Source organism: Macaca fascicularis, chromosome 12, assembly GCF_037993035.2.
Source record: "Macaca fascicularis isolate 582-1 chromosome 12, T2T-MFA8v1.1".
In the NCBI taxonomy this organism is placed as follows: domain Eukaryota; kingdom Metazoa; phylum Chordata; class Mammalia; order Primates; family Cercopithecidae; genus Macaca; species Macaca fascicularis.
This window is the reverse complement of record NC_088386.1, coordinates 60,242,439-60,259,875: the sequence shown is the minus strand read 5'-3', so window position 1 is coordinate 60,259,875 and position 17,437 is coordinate 60,242,439. Positions and strand designations below refer to the sequence as shown.

General features: G+C 35.9%; 1 protein-coding gene across 41 annotated transcripts in view; it reads left to right on the top strand.

Moving 5' to 3' along the window:
• Positions 1–17,437, top strand: part of COBLL1 (cordon-bleu WH2 repeat protein like 1) — a 194,026-nt gene that overhangs the window by 138,750 nt on the left and 37,839 nt on the right. For 18 of the 41 annotated variants that reach the window (XM_065525582.2, XM_065525581.1, XM_074009345.1 and 15 more), the window contains 7 exons: positions 2,890–3,043; positions 3,486–3,560; positions 4,764–4,901; positions 6,922–7,156; positions 8,185–8,279; positions 12,156–13,726; positions 15,608–15,784. In XM_065525582.2, coding sequence (XP_065381654.1) covers positions 2,890–3,043; positions 3,486–3,560; positions 4,764–4,901; positions 6,922–7,156; positions 8,185–8,279; positions 12,156–13,726; positions 15,608–15,784 — 2,445 coding nt within the window. Of the gene's footprint in view, positions 1–1,877; positions 2,208–2,309; positions 2,427–2,889; positions 3,044–3,485; positions 3,561–4,763; positions 4,902–6,921; positions 7,157–8,184; positions 8,280–12,155; positions 13,727–15,607; positions 15,785–17,437 lie in introns of those variants that run through there. The other 23 variants (XM_074009325.1, XM_074009324.1, XM_074009332.1 and 20 more) reach the window with 5 other exon arrangements.

Below are 17,437 nucleotides of genomic sequence, written 5' to 3'. Positions count from 1 at the left end.
TGGCAAAGAGCACAGCTAACTCAAACCCTTTTCTTTGGGAGCAGGCTTCCCTTTCTCTCTGGCAGATATATTTAAAAATTATAAAATAGTAAATTTGCCCATTTTTTCTTGGTGTGTAGCAAGGCATAAAGACTGAAAAATATCTTATGAATTAGTTCACTTCCCTTAGACGTACCTATCTTGTCTTGTAAGACTAGACTGCCCCAGTCTTTACACATGCTCCTGGTCTGAGTACGTCAAGGTCTTTTATTTACAAATGAAGATGGCAGCATATCATTCATTTTTTATTCATTCAAGGAGTATTTACTTAGAAACCTCTGTGAGCCAGGCATGGTTCTGGACAAACAGCAGTGAGCAAAATAGGGGAAAAAAATCCCTGCCTCTGTGGTCAACCCTAGTGGGAGCAGACAATGTATAAGGCAAATAAGTCAACCGTATAGTATGTTAGAGAGCAATTAAATGCTGATCATAGAAATAAATCTAGGAAGCAGGGATAAGAAATATTGGGAGTCAGGGAGGAGTTCGTTGAAGAGATGACATTTGACCGGGTATGGTAGCTCATGCCTGTAATCCATCACTTTGGGAGGCAAAGGCAGGCAGATTACTTGAAGTCAGGAGTTTGAGACCAGCCTGGCCAACATGGTGAAACCCTGTCTGTACTAAAAATACAAAAATTAGCTGGGCGTCATATTGCATGCCTGTAATCCCAGCTACTCAGTAGGCTGATGCATGAGAATCACTTGAGCCTGGGAGATGGAGGCGGCAGTGAGCCGAGATCATGCCACTGCAGTCCAGCCTGGGTGGGTGACAGAGTGAGACTCTGTCTCAAAAAAAAAAAAAAAGACATTTGAGAAATGGCCTGAAGAAAATGGACACTGAGTTGTCAGAAGAAAAAGCATTCCAGGGACAGGGAGCAGTAAAGGATGACCACCCTGTGATGGAGGAACTCTGCCGGCACATTTGAAGAGCAACAAAGAGGCCAGTGTAGCTGGAGTGGAGTGAGCCACTCCATTACCAAAGGAGGAGGCCAGAGAGAGCTAGATGCCAGGTTGTTAATGGACTTATAAAGGGAACTATTAGTGGGTTTTAACCAAAGTTAACCTAATCTGGCTTACATTTTAATAGGATCCTTTTTTATGATCTTATTTAAAGATAGCAGATTCTTTTTGCTGCTATCTTGAAGGACTATAGCGAAACAATGTGGAGATGGAGTCTAATTAGGTATTTTCTAATGATGATTCAGACTGTGTAGTAGCAGTTAAGCTGAATGCTGGATATCTTCTAAGGGAAGGGATAAAAAGGTTGACTCAGTGTGAGATGTGACAGAAGATGAGGGCAAATGGAAGGATAACTTGTTCTTTACTAAGACAGGGAAGGCTGTGAGACTACGATGTGGCAGAGGGATAAAGAGAAATTATCATGATCTCAGTTTTAGACATGCTAAATTAAAGAGGCTTCAGACGTTAAGGGGAGATCAGAACAGATGTCCAAGATAGAGACATGGATTTGGAATTCATCGGCATACACATTATACTTAAAGAGAATAGATGAGATCCTCTGGAGAGGGAGCAGAGATACTAAATGGAATGTGTTCACAGACCACGCCCTGGGTCACACCAGTGTTGATCAGGAGATGGAGAGAAGCAGACACAGAAAACTGAGTAGCCAGAGAGTAGGGATCTATGAAGAGTAAGAAATGTGGTCTCCTGGAAGAAAAATAATGTATTTTAGGAGGGTGATCAGCTTTGTTTAATGTTGCTAATAGGTTGCATAAGTGAGTTCTGAGAAGTGGCCATGGATTTCTTCATAGTCAAAGTCTTTGGTGACTTTGATAGGAATCATTTTAATGGATCAAAAGCTGAGAAAAGTATCATTGAAAGGGTTCAAGTGGGATAAGAGAAATTAGAGACACAAACTGCAAACAACTCTTTTATTTATTTTTTCGAGATGGAGTTTCACTCTTGTCAACCAGGCTGGAGTGCAATGGCACGATCTCAACTCACTGCAACCTCTGCCTCTGGGATTCAAGCGATTCTCCTGCCTCAGCCTCCCGAGTAGCTGGGATTACAGGCGCCCGCCACCACGCCTGGCTAATTTTTTTTTTATTTTTAGTAGAGACGGGCTTTCACTGCATTGGCCAGCTGGTCTCGAAATCTTTACCTCAGGTGGTCTGCCCGCCTCGGCCTTCCAAAGTGCTGGGATTACAGGTGTGAGCCACCTAAACAACTCTTCTAAATAGTTATTTATTCATTTATGCATGCATTCATTCATTCATTCATTCATTCATTCATTCATTCATTCTTGGTAAAGGGAAAGAGCAAAGATGACATGGCCATTGGTGAGGAGGCACTGACCCCTGCTGAGGGAGGATGTCTTAGGGTCTGCTGACAGTCATGGGCTAGGAGTGTGAGCCGTAGCTGTTTCTGGTAGGTGACCTTGAAGGACCTTTCCTCGGGTAGACATATAGATTTTTGCAGTATTCCTCACTGAAACACTGCAGTTATAAAGAGGTAGATTTAATCAAGCTAGATGCTACTGTACAAATAATGTTCCCTTTTTCATCCCTTCCTTTTTATTTCTCCAGGTTTTTCTTTAAAAGTTAGCTTTTAACTCTGTTACTTATGAGTCCTCTACATTACAGTTAGTTGTTTGCGTGGCAGTCTCCCATTCTAGCCCAAGTTTCTTGAGAAAGGCCATATTTTATTTTTCTTTATGTATCTATCCCATAGCCCAGCTTCTGCATGTGGCAGATGCTTCATAAACGTTTTTAAGGAATGACTATTATGTTCCATTTGGGTACATCTGTGTTTGACATAAAGTTCAGTGTCTTCCTAAAGTTTGCTACAGATCTCTAAATGTAGGATTCTATTTGGTCATTTTGTTTTCCAGAGTCCCTGTGAAGCAGGAAGAGTGAGGGCAGACTCACTGCAGCTCAGCAGCACATCTGCAGGGAATTCATCTTTGAGAAGGACAAAGCGAAAAGCACCTTCCCCACCCTCCAAAATACCCCTGCATCAAAGTGATGAAAATAGTCGTGTGACTGGTAATGTGGTTTTTTCATTAACATTACATTTGTATTGTGTTTTGTTTAATACGGACAGTAGGAAAGATATGGGTTTGTAAGTTGTGCTTTTTTAATAATAATACTTAGGCTTTTAAAATACATCTTGATTAGTCTCACTTAACTGCCTTTTAAAAATCTGAAACATCACCAAATAAAGTATCAAAATTATACAGCTCCATTATCCTGAGGTGAACATGTCATAATTCGTGAATTTATTCAGAAAGATACTGCCATTTCAGGATTAGCTGTATGTAGAAAAGGGAGTCTAAGTGGATTTTAGTGTTTTACAACTAGATAGTAAAATGACTTCTAGCAAGGCTCACTGCTTTCTGAACAATATAAAAATAACTAAGTTAAACTGTTAAGGAATTGTTTTATTTGTGAATATGACTTTATAAGTAGTGTTGCTTCTTTCCTTTAGCCTTACAGCCAGTAGATGGAGTTCCTCCAGACAGTGCTTCAGAAGCAAACTCTCCTGAGGAGCTATCCAGCCCAGGTATGATGCCCTTATTCCACATGGAGTAATTACTGAAAAAGGACTTCTATGATAATTGAGAAATGAATCCATTCGCGATGCTTTATACATGAAAGAGATACAGATTCTTTGGCCTCATTTCCCAAATTCTGTTATTATGAAATGAATTCTTGCCCCCACCCCTCTGCCCCTCAACTCAATTAGAGTATGAAGCTGGCAGAGATCACAATTTCAGTTCTGGAATTGTCCTTGAGTAGTTTCTCTATGTAGTCTCCTGCTTTCCCTTATGCAATATCAGGTTAACATTTATTAACTCCTTCCCAAGTGTAATGACACACCATAATTAGGAATGTACCTTGGCGTGTGCGGAAGAAAATTTACAGGAAAGTGTAAGCACAATTTTTTTATGCAACTGTGCTAGGTATGAACTCAACATACAAGTTACCCTACTCTAATGGTAAAAATTTGTTACTATGAAAATGTTTTCTGTTGCAGTATATGGCTCTCCTTGTGCATTCTTCCCAAACAAAATTCCATTACAAGTTGTATAATTTATTCTAATACTTTTCTAGTATTTTTAATAATATCTACTTAGTAGCTTTTATAAGAAGTATGATAACAATGTTTTAATCTTTACAGTTACTATAAGACATCAATGAATGTGATAGACTAGTAATGTCATACCAAAAATAGAATATGGTTATACTAGGACTTTATCATGGGGATAATTTTGTAAGTATAAAAAACGCTTAATATAACTCACCTGATTTTTATAATTTATATTCTAAATACAGGAAACATTTAGGAGCAACACTCTTGAATCTTGAATCTTTAAGTGGTATTTAAGAATTTGGAATTTTAACATATATATGTAAGAATTCTTCACTCCTCTGTGATTTTAAATCTTACTCTCAGATAACTAGTAATGATTTTTCTCAGCTTTTACTCAGAATAATATAAATGGCCCCATTTTTTTTTCCACAAAGGAAATGTATTGAATAATAACAATTAAAACTGTTGAGTGAAATTAGAAGTCACTGAAGCATTATAAAAAGGAGTACATGCTATTCAAACTTTGTTTCATATTTGTTTTTCTTCATTTTTTTTCACTTTTACTTCTTGTTTAATGCATCGATAATTGTGAGCTAACAAATCTGATTTCTTCCAAAATGCTTCTTAGTCTCTGCTTGCCTTAACTCTGTTGTCTAAGTGCCATTTCTACAGATTCTACTTCTTTGGCAGAAACCTCCTTTGGCCCTGGGCTCTCCAGTCAGGAGCAGTGCACTGCGCCCAAGCTGATGGAGGAAACCTCTGTCTTTGAGTGCCCTGGAACACCTGAGGCAGCCATAACATCATTGACATGTAGGTGGTCAGGCCTTTCCTTGCTGGTGCTTTGTGTCAGGCAGATTAAGATATCATCAATTGTAAATTTGATTAGCTGTTGAAACCTTGTGTGAACATATTTTATAAAGAAAGATAAGTTTCCCCCTTTTCACTTGAAGTTTTATCTGGGTTTAGACTTTGTTGTTTTTCCCAACCACACAGATGAATACAACAGAGTCGATTAGTTAAATAAAATCAGTGGTTCTGAAGAATTTTAGCTTCTCTTCTATTTGGCTTACATATACTGAGGGGTCACTTTGAACACACAGTTGAGGCTGGGCCTGGTGGCTCACACTTACAATCCCAGCTACTCATGAGCCTGAGGTGGGAGGATCGCTTGAGCCCTGAATTTTGAGACGGCAGTGAGCTATGATCATGCCACTGCACTCCAGCCTGGGTGACAAAGCAAGACCTTATAATAAAAATTTAAAAACACATTTGTATCTAAACCATCATGGCCTTTCATTTTTCTCAATACAGTTTTTTCAAATTATATAAATACATTCTTAACACATAGATAAAATATCGTAGACACATTATATTATACATTGGCATCATTATGACTATTTCACGTCATAATAAAGCATCATTTGCCAAAATATGTACATTTGAAAATTCACTTAAACCTAAATTTTAAAATATTTTTTATTGAGTAATCTATTTTTATTAATGATAAAAATACCATTAAAATTTCCCATGTTTATTTCTCAAAGAGCACAAATAGCACACTTTTCTGCCTACATACTTAGAGATAAAATTTTAAAAGTATATTTTAAGTACTTTATTGAATTATGTTAAAAATTAAATTTTCTGAATGTACTGATTACTATAATCGGATGCTATACCACCTACCCACCCCACCCCCACGACCACGCCCCCAGCCTTGGGATAAAATTAAATTTCATTCAGATACTATGGTGTACATGGAAATGTTTAATTGTATTTAGCAAAAATCCAGAACCTCACTCTTTGGCTTCCATTTACTTCCACGGCTAATCTTGACAATGAACATTAACTGCTGGGGGTGCCTCCTTCTCTTTTACCCTGCTGGCTTGGTGTTGGTGATAAAATACATTTTTTTATACAATGAAATGTTAACCACAGCTATTGAAAATATTTATGTATACACATATATATTAATATGGATAATATTTAAGATATTGTAAGTGGAGAAAAAAGCTAGGTGGCTACAGTATCCTTCCATTTATATTAAATAAACTAACAAAGGGAAACATGTGAGTATAGTTATCAGCCTATATATGTATATTACACTTTCTCAGGACATAGAGGAAAAATGGTTAAAGTAAGTTGCCTCTGAGAATCAAACTGGATAGGAATAAAACTTAATTTTCATTGTCTGATACTTGCTCTGTTTGTATTTTTAAAAATTAAACATCTAGGTCAGTGGCTTTTAACTCAGGTTGCATAGTAGAATCATCTAAATAGTTTTAAAAGTCCCTTGCCCCACCCATCAGAGATTCTGATTTTGTGGAGTAGGGTGTGAGCCTCAGTATTTTTAAAGGGGGCTCAGGTAATTCTCGAGTTTAGTTGGTTTTAATAACTATTGAGTCAAATTTTATGAGTGCCCTTGTAGACAATACAAAAATCTCATGTGCTTTTCGTTTTCACTTTTAAAATTATTAATTTGCCTTTAATTTGCACTATTGAGTTGTTGGATGAGTATAAAAAACATTGAATTGAAAGATATTTCTTAAATGAAATATTTAACTTGAGGTTTATGAGATTAAATAACCTCTTGTCTCTACCATGAATGAAACCTAGAGTGATAGCAAATTGTTTTGAGAATTATGAGTCTGAGATAATCTGGTTTTATGTTAACATGACTACTCACCAGGAGAAAGAACTTCACTATTATTTTTGAAGCAGAACTTAAAAGAGTCCAACTAATTATTATTTTTCAAAATTCCTTCCTTGCCAGAATTGCATAGGATTAATGAGGCAAATTAATATTTAGGATTATATCTGCATTTCTTTGTAGCTGGAATAAGCTCTGATTATAGCCTTGAAGAGATAGATGAAAAGGAAGAACTGAGTGAAGTGCCTAAAGTTGAAGCTGAAAATATTTCTCCGAAGTCACAAGATATTCCTTTTGTATCTACTGATATAATAAATACACTGAAAAATGATCCCGATTCAGCCCTTGGCAATGATAGTGGAGAGTTCTCACAAAACTCCATGGAAGAAAAACAAGAAACTAGAAGCACAGATGGACAGTAAGTATTCTCTGTGCTGGGGTGTTGGTGGCAGTTTGTTTAATTAATATTAGTGTTCTGAAATATAGATCTGAAATTTTAAACATAAATATAGTCAGCCCTTTGGTTTTGACTTTATCCCTTTTACCATTATTATAAGAATGTTTATTAATGAAGTACTTATTTGCATGTAATTATGTTCAGAGAAAATCAAATGTGACAGTTCTAATATCCCTGTGTCAGATAAGCCATGAGAAATAGTTAATTTGTGTGATTCAAAAATGAAAGTTTTTCTTTGTGTGTGTATTTTGCCTGTTACCTATGTGACCTAAATTTAATATTTAATTTTCAATTTTTACCAAGTATTCCTGGAGGATTTTCACCGGTATGTGAAAACAATTCTGCATATTAGAGTATGATGTTAAATCATGAGTATTATCTTTGCAGTCAACTTTATGAAACAGAGAATGTATTTTCCACTTGATTCTAGAAATGGACAGCTATAGTCTAGTCCATTTAGGTTTGAAATGCAACAACATGCATAAAGATGAAATCAGCCAAGCAAAATAAACCATATATGTCAGAGGTTTACTATAATTTGCATGAGATTGTCTCCTTATTAAACTGTTCTATCACCAAAGGGAAAAAAACATCAGTGAGGTCAATCTACATTCTGATTTATATAGTTGACCTTGCCAGATGCAAAACTAAAATGTTTCATTTAATTTCCTTTTTCTTTAAAAGGCAAATAACTGATAATAACCAAATAAAGCCACTGTTTTGGAAAAGTGTCTATTTTACCAAGCTTCTTTCTTTTTAATGGGACCACCATATGAAAGCTAATGTGTCATGGCAGCATTTCTTCTCAGTTATATTTTTTCTCTGCTTTAAATTTCCGCAGTTTGGCAGAAATAAATGATTGTTTTAGTCCATCTGTCTTTGGAAATTATTGCCTGTTTTCTCATTGAGCGTGCGTGTGTGTGTGTGTGTGTGTGTGTGTGTGTGTTTCAATAGTATCAACATATAACATACAATGTTATATCTTCCAGAGAACCACACAGTGTAGTATATGATACAAGCAATGAAAAGAAGGTAGTTGACAGTATAAGAAACTTGAAGTCGTTGGGCCCAAACCAAGAGAATGGTGAGTTATATAATTAATAGCCAGCATTTTATTTTATTATATGCCAAGGACAATTCTTAACACTTTATATGTATTAACTCATTTAATCTCCTGTAACTCACTTAATACCTACCTCATTTACGGATATTTTGGGTACTATTATTTTTATTCCCATTTTGTGTGCCACAGAGGTATTAAGTAACTCACCTTAGGTCTCACAACTGCTATGGTAATGGTGAACCTAGGATTTAAACTGGGGCAATATTGCTCTTGAGTGTGCCCTTAACTACCATGTGTACTACTTTTGTTGTTAAAACATAGAAATTATCTAATTTAGACTTTGGATCTTAAAAATGTTTCCTCTGTATATGTAGCTGTGATCTGTTTCTCTTTTTTTCCATCTAACTTCCTTAGATGAAACTTTTCTGCCTGATTTTTCAAGGCCCAAATCATCTAATAATATAACCTTATTTACCACTGTTTCCCAGTTCCCATCCTCAAATCAACATAACTTATTTTTTCTCATGATGTCATTTGCTCATTTCTATATCATAAGGCATATATTCATGTTGTCTTTGCCTAAAAAACAATTTTTCATCTATTTTACCCATTCAATTTTTATCCAAATCATATTTCATTTCTTTTACTTGATTATTAGGAGCTTTGTGGTTCTATATTTACGATTCCTCAACTGAATTGGGTAGTCTTGGATCGGAGAAATTACATTTGATATTTTTGCACTACTCACGGCACCTAACAGAATACTGAGATACTCATAAAGTATGTACTTAGTATTGAATTTCAGAAAAACAATCCTACGCAAATAGAAAATTCAAGGAATAAACAATGGTGTTTTAAGGGGTTAAGAAGGAAGTGGCTTATGAATTCTCATAGTTCAATCTATTATGTTAATATAGAAAACTAGGTTAAGATATTTAGAAAACATAGGGATGTAGTATTCATATTTGAATAAGACATAATCACAATGTCATATTTATATATATATAATTATATATATATAATTTTATGTATGTGTTCATTAACTTGAATATATATGCTACTGATTCATTTTCTCCCACATTCAATACCATTGTGAGATACCATACTGAGAAGGTCTGAAAGCAAATAAGTTTTTCATTCTTTTCCACTTGAGTCAGTTTTTCACAGCATGTACTATGATGGCAATAGCATTCCTATTGAGAAATTATGATTTAAAAGCTGCTTCTTTCTCTTTAAAACAATAGTCAAGTTGAATCATTTTTGTTAAGATTTTTGTTGTCAAGTTAGTGCCAGAGTCACAAGTACATTTACGTGGTATTTTGATTTGCACATGTTTTATTTTGCTATGACCTTTGTCAACTCTAGTTCTTTTTTAAAGTAAATAATGTCTATTATTCTTTAAGTACTTTTATTCTGTTTTCCTTTTTACCTACCCTTATCTAAATCACCTTTTTGTAAGTTTGTCCATGTCAGTGTCACTTTTGAGTAGAGGGTCACTATAGTATAAAAGATACCTCCTCCCTCTACTGGCCATCCTTGGAAAATGATCTAGCCCTTCATAAACACTTGGTTAACATCATTGTCAGTTGTAGATGAGGATGGATTCTGGGTTTCCAGGACTGCCAATCACTGGAAATAATCATGAAATGTTGAGAAGAAATTCAGAGTTAGACAATGGTAAAGTAGGAGAAACCTACCAAAAATATGAAAAACAGAAACTTATAATTCTAAAACCAATACATTTGGGTTTTTAAAAGGGGATTCAATGTAAAATATATGTTTACATTGGTTTACTTTCTTTGGGAAAATGTTTCTGTTGTGTGAACTGGGAAATATATATATTCAGTGGAAAATTAGAAATAAGAAAAAAGGAAATACATTTAGATTCATTTCCTGCTGCCAGAGGGTCTTAAATTTTTCCATGCTTATAACAATGTTCAAAATAGTGTTTTTCATATGAACATTGAAAAATACTTATGAATCAAGTAAATTGAGAGCAGAGGCAGAAATATGCCTCTTCTATGGTTCCTAAGAGCATGGGTCCTTAATTTTGTAAATCAAAATAGTTAATAATCATTGGTCACTGAGAAAAGAATTCACCTAAGTATATAATATGTATTCTGATACTCAGTTGCATTTTATCTGGGAAGAATAAAAATGAGTTCCATTTTAAAATTACATGTTTAATATAGGAATCTTGCAACACAATATGTAATATTAACTGCCACAACCAAATAACTGTGCAATCAGGCAGAGTTTAAAAACGTGAAGATTTTAAAAAAATTGTTTGTATACAAATTTGCCTAACATGATATTTTTCTGCCTGCATATCTTTTTTCTTTTTCTTTTTTTAAGAGAGAAACTATATAATATAGCTCATTACATTTTAGGCAATGTACTTCATCTCATCCTTTAAGTAAAAGTGGGTAATGATAAAACTATAGAGAAATACTTGGCATACACTCACAGTTTGACCCCCAAATCTCACATTTAACTTGTGCTGTGCAAACTATTGCCATATGTGAAAAGGCCACTAGGGTTTTGAAGATAAGCACAGTGATCGCGCAGGAAGCATGATTCTTCAGGGCATTTAAATAGAGGAGCAGAGGAATGACTTAATTCAGTACTAGGCACATGGTACAGACCCCAAAGCCTGTTTCCTTCCACATGCTTCCTGCCAGTGCTTTGCCGTCATGTTGTTGACTGGAAGCTGTTGCTCTGTTAACCTAGAGACTGGCAAATGGTTTTTGTTTTCAGGAGGTCTGAATTAGAATCAAGAGGAAAAGTAGTGCAAAGGAGAGGAAGGTTATTTTCTCTACTTTGATTTTGACTGTGACTCTAGAATGAGGATGCCTATTTCCAACAGAGAAAAATCAAAACCAATATGACTGATTTCATGCATTGAAATCACTGATGTTATAACTAAAAATAAAGTCCTCTAACAGCCTTCAGCAAAGATACCTAATTAACAAGACCATCAACTGAGATTCTGGTCTTTTTTTCTTTTGAGATGGAGTCTCACTCTCTCGCCAGGCTGGAGTGCAGTGACACGACCTCAGCTCTCTGCAACCTCCACCTCCTGGGTTCAAGCGATTCTCCTGCCTCAGCCTCCTGAGTAGCTGAGACTACAGGCGTGCGCCCCCGCACATGGCTAATTTTTGTATTTTTAGTAGAGACCGGGTTTCACCATGTTGGCCAGGATAGTCTCGATCTACTGACCTCATGACCCGCCCGTCTCGGCCTCCCAAAGTGCTGGGATTACAGGCATGAGCCACCACGCCTGACCTGAGATTCTGTTTTTACTGTAAATCTTAATGTTTTCTGTTAAGGCCGTCATTAAAACTGACTGCATTTCCTGAGATTCCTTTCCTTTTAATGTAAGGTATGAAAATATAAATATGCTAGGGGCTATAGAAAAGATAGTCAAAATAGAGGAAAAATACAGTTTTTGAATTTGTCAGTTTCATTTTTTGTCATTATGAACAATGGCTGAATGACATCTAAGAAGTAAAAACTTATTTTTACTTACCTTCTATGGAGTGTTTATTGTGGTCAATATACTAATGAGCATGCTATCTAAATGATACACATATAATATACATATTTTCGCCTTTTTTTGTCTGAGCAAACTGAGGCTCAACAGGGTTAATTAACATGTTGTGGCCACACTAGTTAAGCCAGGGGTTAAGCCAGGGATTCCAGACTTCAGTCTGTATGAATCCAAAGCCCATACTGTTTTCTCTGTATGCTACTACCTACCTTTATATAGTCAGTGAGTTGAAAATTATCTGTCGAATTTAAACCAAACTATTTCAGGTGGGAGAAAGTAGGCATTAAAAACTTGAGGTTTTCTATTTTTTCATATATTTAACTTGATGATTTTTTTTCTCTCAATAGCACAAAATGAAATAATTGTCTTTCCAAAGAACACAGAAGACAATATGAAAAATGGAGTGAAGAAAACAGAAATCGATGTAGGAGGCGTTGCCAAAAATAATGACATTGATATGGAAGTTGAGAGACCATCAAACTCTCAGGCACATGAAACTGATACTGCTATAAGTTACAAGGAAAACCATCTAGCAGCTTCATCAGTACCAGATCAAAAACTGAATCAACCTAGTGCAGAAAAGACAAAAATGCAAGATGCCGCAATTCAGACAACCCCTTCTTGTAACAGTTTTGATGGGAAACACCAAGATCATAATTTGTCTGACTCCAAAGTTGAAGAAAGTGTACAAACTTCAAATAACAACATATCAACTCAACACTCATCCTTAAGTTCACAAGATTCTGTAGATACCTCAAGGGAATTCAGGAGTCAAGGCACCCTAATTATACATTCAGAAGATCCACTTACCCTAAAAGATCCAATTTGTGCACATGGTAATGATGATCTTTTGCCTCCTATAGATAGGATTGATAAAAATTCAACTGCTTCTTACCTAAAGAATTATCCACTTTATAGACAGGACTACAATCCCAAGCCAAAACCTTCAAATGAAATTACACGAGAGTATATACCCAAAATTGGAATGACTACTTATAAAATAGTGCCTCCCAAATCCTTGGAAATACTGAAAGACTGGCAGTCAGAAACCACAGGGTATAAAGATGATCAGGACATACATGCTTTAGGGAAAAAGCACACTCATGAGAATGTGAAAGAAACTGCCATCCAAACAGAAGATTCGGCTATTTCTGAAAGCCCAAAAGGGCCACTGCCAGACCTTAAACCGAAGCCGAACCTGAGAACAGAGCATCAAGTGCACAGTTCTGTGAGCCCACCTGATGGAGCCATGGTTAGTCCTCTGAAACCAGCTCCCAAAATGACAAGAGACACTGGCACAGTTCCTTTTGCACCAAATTTGGAAGACATAAACAATATTTTGGAATCAAAATTTAAATCTCGGGCTTCTAATCCCCAGGCCAAACCCAGTTCTTTTTTTTTACAGATGCAGAAGAGAGTATCGGGTCACTATGTGACGTCTGCAGCTGCCAAGAGTGTCCATGCTGCCCCTAATCCTGCTCCAAAAGAACTGACAAATAAAGAGGCAGAAAGGGATATGCTGCCTTCTCCAGAGCAGACTCTTTCTCCCTTAAATAAAATGCCTCACTCTGTTCCACAACCCCTTGTTGAAAAAACTGATGATGATGTCATCGGTCAGAAGCCTGCTGAAGCCTCTCCTCCTCCCATAGCTCCGAAACCTGCGGCAATTCCTGCTCGTCAGGTATCCACACAAAATCTGAAGACTCTGAAAACTTTTGGTGCCCCACGACCATACTCCAGTTCTGGTCCTTCACCGTTTGCTCTCGCTGTAGTGAAAAGGTCACAGTCTTTCAGTAAAGAGCGCACCAAGTCATCTAGTGCTGGTGCATCGGTCCAACCTCCAGCCAACACAGAGGAAGGGAAGACTCATTCTGTAAATACATTTGTGGACATCCCACAACTTGGTGTGTCTGATAAGGTAACTGTAGCCTTTTTAAAAATAAGTATTCAAATTTAGTCACAGGGTTTAATGGGGATTAACAAGCATGTTGATATGTTTGTGTGCTACTTTACTCTGAACTCATATTAATCTGAAATTAAGCTATTGTAGTGAAGAGAGTGGTAATACATAAAATCTGATTATTTGCTTACAATTATAACTTACATAACTTGTTTAGGTATTGCTGTAAGGTCGTCATTATATAATTGTGTCATTAGCAAAGGGTTTAAAGTTTCTTTGCTCATATCATTTGTATGGTATATTTACTAGTTTATGGTTCTATTTTCCTGTGTTACCTTAATTTGTTTTTAACTTGTCTAAATCTTCTGGTTTATTCTCCAATTTTACATTACTGTGCAATAGCAAAGGAAATAGTCTTAATGAAATGGAAAAATAACAGTTATCAGAGACTAGACAAAATAACTGAGCATCTCTCAGCTATGTGATTTCTATCATATACACTCAACTTCAGCTTGCATATATTGTGCATTTTCACATATAAATAAATTGAAAGCAGAGTTTTAAAATGTAATTTTCTTAATTTTCCATTTTGTTAAGTCAGTGTCAACTTTCAACTATAATATGTATGTTGACCAAACTGTTATCTAACCACCATCTAACCTTAAATATTTACCAAAAAGGAGTGTTGTTGACTTAGTGTTTGGTCAACCAAGTGTTGTATTTTGCTAGCTTCAGATAATAGAGTCAAAGGAGAAGATGAAATTCACAGCATGATTTATGATAATCCTCATGCAATTTTAAAGAAATGCTTTGTGTACTCTTACTCTGATAGTGTTTAAAGAATACATTCATATTTGTGTGACAGTTCCAGAAGTATTTAATATTACTTTTTCAAACATTCCTAGAGCAAAAGAATGTTAACCATATTGCCAAGTAAATGTTTTTCCATAATTGTATAACAATATCTTAAATAATATTTTTTCATGTATTTTACATTTATGTTTATTACTTTGATATAGCATTGGGAATAGAAGTATGATATAGAGATTAATTCTGTACTTGGGCACAAAGCCTGTGATTTTTCTTGGACTAGAATACCATTCCTAAACAATGGAAGCTTGGTGTAGATAATAAAGCTTTTAAGTCATTGCCTGAGCCCTCTTTGGATCATTTTTTGGTAAAGATATGTATTTGGCAGTTTGAAAAAGACATTTAAGATTACTTGATAACATATGCCAGTTACATCAGTTACTAAATATGCCTTCCTGAGAAGCGTAATTCAATTTTTGATTCTTCAGTTTGGAAGTTCCTAACTTTTATATGTTGCTTCTCATGGCAAAAAATAAAACATGGTCAGCACTTAGTCCATGTGACTTCCAGAAACACAAAATAAGCTACTAAGTGTAGCATAGTAATTCGTATTCCTTTATTAGAAGATATATTAGATTCAACAAATATGACATTGTCTATTTGACTCTTTTGCTCATTTTAAAATAGTAATTTCACAGCTAGTATGTTGAAACCATGAAAATGGGTCATTTTTTAGTTTGTAGTATTTTTAAAAATCTTAATTTGACTTTTCTAACCAATTCTGTGTATTGGTGAAGTCAGCAGTATTTAATTCAAGAACAATAAAATTACCACTGTATTTATGAAGCAAAGAGGTGGTACCACTTTTCTTCTTTGGCTTCCTGAGTTCAAGAGAAAATAATGCCCTCATCTTCCAGCTTAGCTCTGGCAGCAGAGATAATTCAGTGGGTGAGGAAACAGAGCTGTGTCTGAAACACCAGTGTGGCAAATGGCGATTGTTAAAGAACTATGGATGATGAAAACGTTTTGCAAAAAATGGCCCATTCTTTTCTTGGCATTCATATAAATATTTCACATTTATTTTTGTAGGATAATAACTCTGCACATAATGAACAGAATTCCCAAATACCAACTCCAACTGATTGCCCATCATTCACTCTTATGAGACAAAGTTCTTTAACATTCCAAAGCTCTGACCCAGAACAGATGCGACAGAGTTTGCTGACTGCAATCCGTTCAGGAGAGGCTGCTGCCAAATTGAAAAGGGTAAGTCTTCTTTATCAGATGGGTGACAGTGGGTTTATTGTCACCATTGTCAAACTAATACTTAGGGTAAAAATTTTCTAGCATGTAAATCTAAATAGCATTCCCAAAGTTACTCTTTTATGTCTTTGAAGTATAAGCTGAAAGAGTTCCAGAGTCTTACATGTACTTGAAAAATATGTCAGGTCTATTTTCCATAATATGGGCCAGGTGCAGAACTTGAATTTTGTTCATTCTTATGTAACTATATAGAGAATGCCCTGGGCTCTTATTTTAAGAGATTATGCTAGCACCTCAAGAAAGACTCTTTGGAAAATACCTCCCTGTTCCAAAAAAGGTAAATTAGTGATAGGAACCTACAAGTTTGTAGTCATAGCTCTTGCCATGATTAGTCACTGCCATATGTGAGGCTTAGGGAAGAGTTTTATAGGTTAAACCAAAAAAAGTACAGAATATCTAGAGAATGTAGATGATAAATAATGCAGAAATTCAATTCTTAGTAATGTCCTGCCAAAGTTTTCTAGCTCCTGCTTACTGTGGGGTAGAATAAAAAGAGGAAATCTGCTTTTTCTCAGGAAAAACACCCAAGTGTCACAGGGAATTCTTTTCAGGTGAATTTCCTCCTTGCGTTCCCTTCATCCACTGAGAAGAAGATGTGGTGAAGCTTTGAACAAGGCATCAGCACTTAACTTAGACTCTCCAGAGGCAGTCCTCTCCCTAAACCTTCTCCCCTTAATTCTCTCCCCTTAATTCTCCTGGTTGGAAGCACCTCCGCATCTAAGACAAGGAAAGTACTTATTATTCCATTAACTCCTGAGGCATTTCATTTTGTGAATTCCTTCTGTGATCGTTTTAAAAGTCATTTAGAGAATAGTAAGAGACTTGTTGAGCACAATATTGAGCTCAACAGAAATTAAATCTGCAAAGGAACAGGAATGCTACAAAGATAGGAAAAGAAATGGGGAAAGGCTTTCTGGGCCTTTCAACTGTATCAACATTGGCCAAACTTGACTGCGTAAGCCAGCTTCCTCGGTGTGTATGTGAGGAGGTATGAGTGACAGCCGTTCCTTCCCAGAGGACTTGGCACCCTGTCTGGGCAAACATGGAGACAAGGCAGAATACTGGGTGCTGTCAGGAGTGGAGGAAACAGGAAGGAGTAATACAGTGGATTAGATTTGAATTTTGTAAATTATTTGTAAAGTCTGATTTTAGTGCCTGACAGCATAACAATTTGGTATAGTTTTTAATATTGAAATTGGTTTTTCATCGGTCATAACAAATTTATATTTTTAGAGAAGGATAAATACCCATGTTAATAAATTATACATCCTCACTTGTGAAAAATTTTCTCTTTCTGATCTTGTGAATTAAGGATGAGTTTCAAACCAAGAACTACTGGTTGCTCAGTTCAATAAATTTGGCAAGCATTTTTAAAGCACATAAGTAACAAATATTGTACTAGATACTGAGAACACAAAAATGAATAAAATGAAGCCTCTGTCTTCTGTGCATTCACAGCCTGGTCCTGAGATACAGTGGTATATTGGGGCCATGGGAGAACCAACTTACTACACAGAAACTGATTGCGATGCCTTTATACTAGGTCAGTGAAGATATTCATCAGTTTCAATGAACTAATTGCAGAAAACTGCATTA